The following is a 1,788-nucleotide window of genomic DNA, read 5'->3' as shown; positions in this document are numbered from 1 at the left end:
ATACCGAAACGTTTCCAGTTAATGTAGTCTCCATGTATAATTAGAAAATTATGGGGGCCCCATGTGCATTCAGCTGACTACATTAAAGGTAAGTGCTCAGTCACACTGTAAACATTCCTTATTATTTATTACTTTCACTGTACTGTATCCATTCCTCATTATTCATTACTTTTACTGTACTGTATTTCATTGTAGATTATTTATTTAAAAAAAAAATAATAATAATAATTTTTTTATCTATGTCGGACTTACGACCTGGATTTGGGTCCCTAACCCCGTCGTAAGTCGGGGTCTAGCTGTATTATGTTTATTATTGATTTATAATCATTGTGTATACCAAAATTTTTCATTAAAAACAGGTTTTGCTGCATTTTAAGGGGTGTGGTTTTTCGTAGGAACTTATCTCAGCTTTTATGGAAAATGTAATTTGACTTAAAAAATAATAATTTGCAAAAGGTTTTTAAGGAATGTAAGCATTTCATAAATCAGGATCTGCCTGTACTATACCTGTAGACATAATACAGTAATTTTGACTTTCTAAGTGAAATTCATTACTGGAATAACAAACAAATAAGTACTACAGTACTAATTAATTGTGACAAATTTTCTTTGTGTTTAACATAACAAAACACTGTATGAAGAAATAAGAAAATATCCTTGAAGGTTCTCTTGAAGCTACTGGTCCCATGATGAATGATAAACACACTACAGCACAAAACAAAACATCACTGATGAATAATATCCATCATGTGTTTAATGTTAGAAACTTTCTCACGGGGTTTTCCAAGCTTTGCCCCAGTTTCTACTTCATACTGATTCAAGCGATTCCACTGATCAAATGACACAGGTTGTACCCCTGAAAGAGAGACAGTACAGTACTGTATTAATTGAAAGACAATTACTGTAGGAAAAGAAGCAAACTAATTAGCTATAAAATCTTGTACTCTACATATAAAAATATATTTACTATCAGACAAATTAGAAGCAAGTCTTACAACTGTATATTATACAGTATATGGGACTTCCAAGTCCCTTCTCAGCTGGCAAGACAGAGTCAACTCCGAGGTAATCTTGGTTACCTGGATAAATCATTCAATTTGATACAAGCTTTTCAGACAATATAAATACAGTAATGTTAATCTGACTAAATGAACAGAAACCATCAACTTAGATGACTATAAGAAGAATTAAATTGAAATAATTTTTTTTAATCTTACCTTTTTCTGCTAAAGCACTTTTAATTAAAGTCTGTCCACTTCGAGGCCGTGAGATATCCACAGAGCCAGTCTCCATGTCTGCCACAACAACTTTACCAGTTGTGAAGCCACTTGTCATAGTAGACAAAATAACACCAACAGGACCAGTGCCTATCCATCCACTAACATACACACCTGTAGATATAAGGTTAGCATTAGCTCAGGTCCTCTCCAACACATCATCATCAACGTTTTATGGCCACTTTCCACACTTGCGTGGGTTAGTTTTGATTACCTGGTGGCAGCTGTTGGGTAAAACTAAAATGGGATGTCCCCCACTCAGGTATACTATCTTAGAAAATGCAGCAGAGACCAGGGGATGGGCATGGCTCTGGTGACTTGATTGCTATTAGGCATGCTGAAGCAGTTTTATGGCTGGATACTCTTCCTAACGCTAACCCAAAGAGCAGCAAGACAGGGTCACAACTCCCTGAAGTAATCAAAGCCTACCCACATAGATGATGTCTTTGTTTTTGTCAAATTAATGTCAATCAACCCTGTGTACAAGTTGCATTCAGCATTGCCCTTAAAT

General features: G+C 35.3%; 1 protein-coding gene across 1 annotated transcript; it reads right to left on the bottom strand.

Annotated features, from left to right (window-relative positions):
- Positions 1-485: 485 nt before the first annotated feature.
- Positions 486-1,412, bottom strand: LOC121855176 (NADPH:adrenodoxin oxidoreductase, mitochondrial-like). The gene is made up of 2 exons (XM_042350042.1): positions 1,218-1,412; positions 486-856 (listed from the first exon to the last, which is right to left on the bottom strand). Exons 1-2 carry the CDS (start codon positions 1,333-1,335, stop codon positions 726-728), a joined length of 249 nt encoding a protein of 82 aa, XP_042205976.1. The 5' UTR covers positions 1,336-1,412; the 3' UTR covers positions 486-725.
- Positions 1,413-1,788: the final 376 nt, after the last annotated feature.

Source organism: Homarus americanus, unplaced genomic scaffold (genome assembly GCF_018991925.1).
Source record: "Homarus americanus isolate GMGI-L3 unplaced genomic scaffold, GMGI_Hamer_2.0 scaffold54968, whole genome shotgun sequence".
Lineage (NCBI taxonomy): Eukaryota > Metazoa > Arthropoda > Malacostraca > Decapoda > Nephropidae > Homarus > Homarus americanus.
Note: the sequence above shows the minus strand (reverse complement) of the source record. Positions and strands in the feature narration are given on the sequence as shown.

What these genes read in the sequence shown, in the direction of transcription:
- LOC121855176 (XM_042350042.1), bottom strand. Translation starts at nt 1,335, where the DNA reads ATGACAAGTGGCTTCACAACTGGTAAAGTTGTTGTGGCAGACATGGAG. An exon ending in AAGTGCTTTAGCAGAAAAAG is followed by an intron (nt 857 to 1,217) that starts GTAAGATTAAAA and finishes TCTCTCTTTCAG; the next exon opens with GGGTACAACCTGTGTCATTT.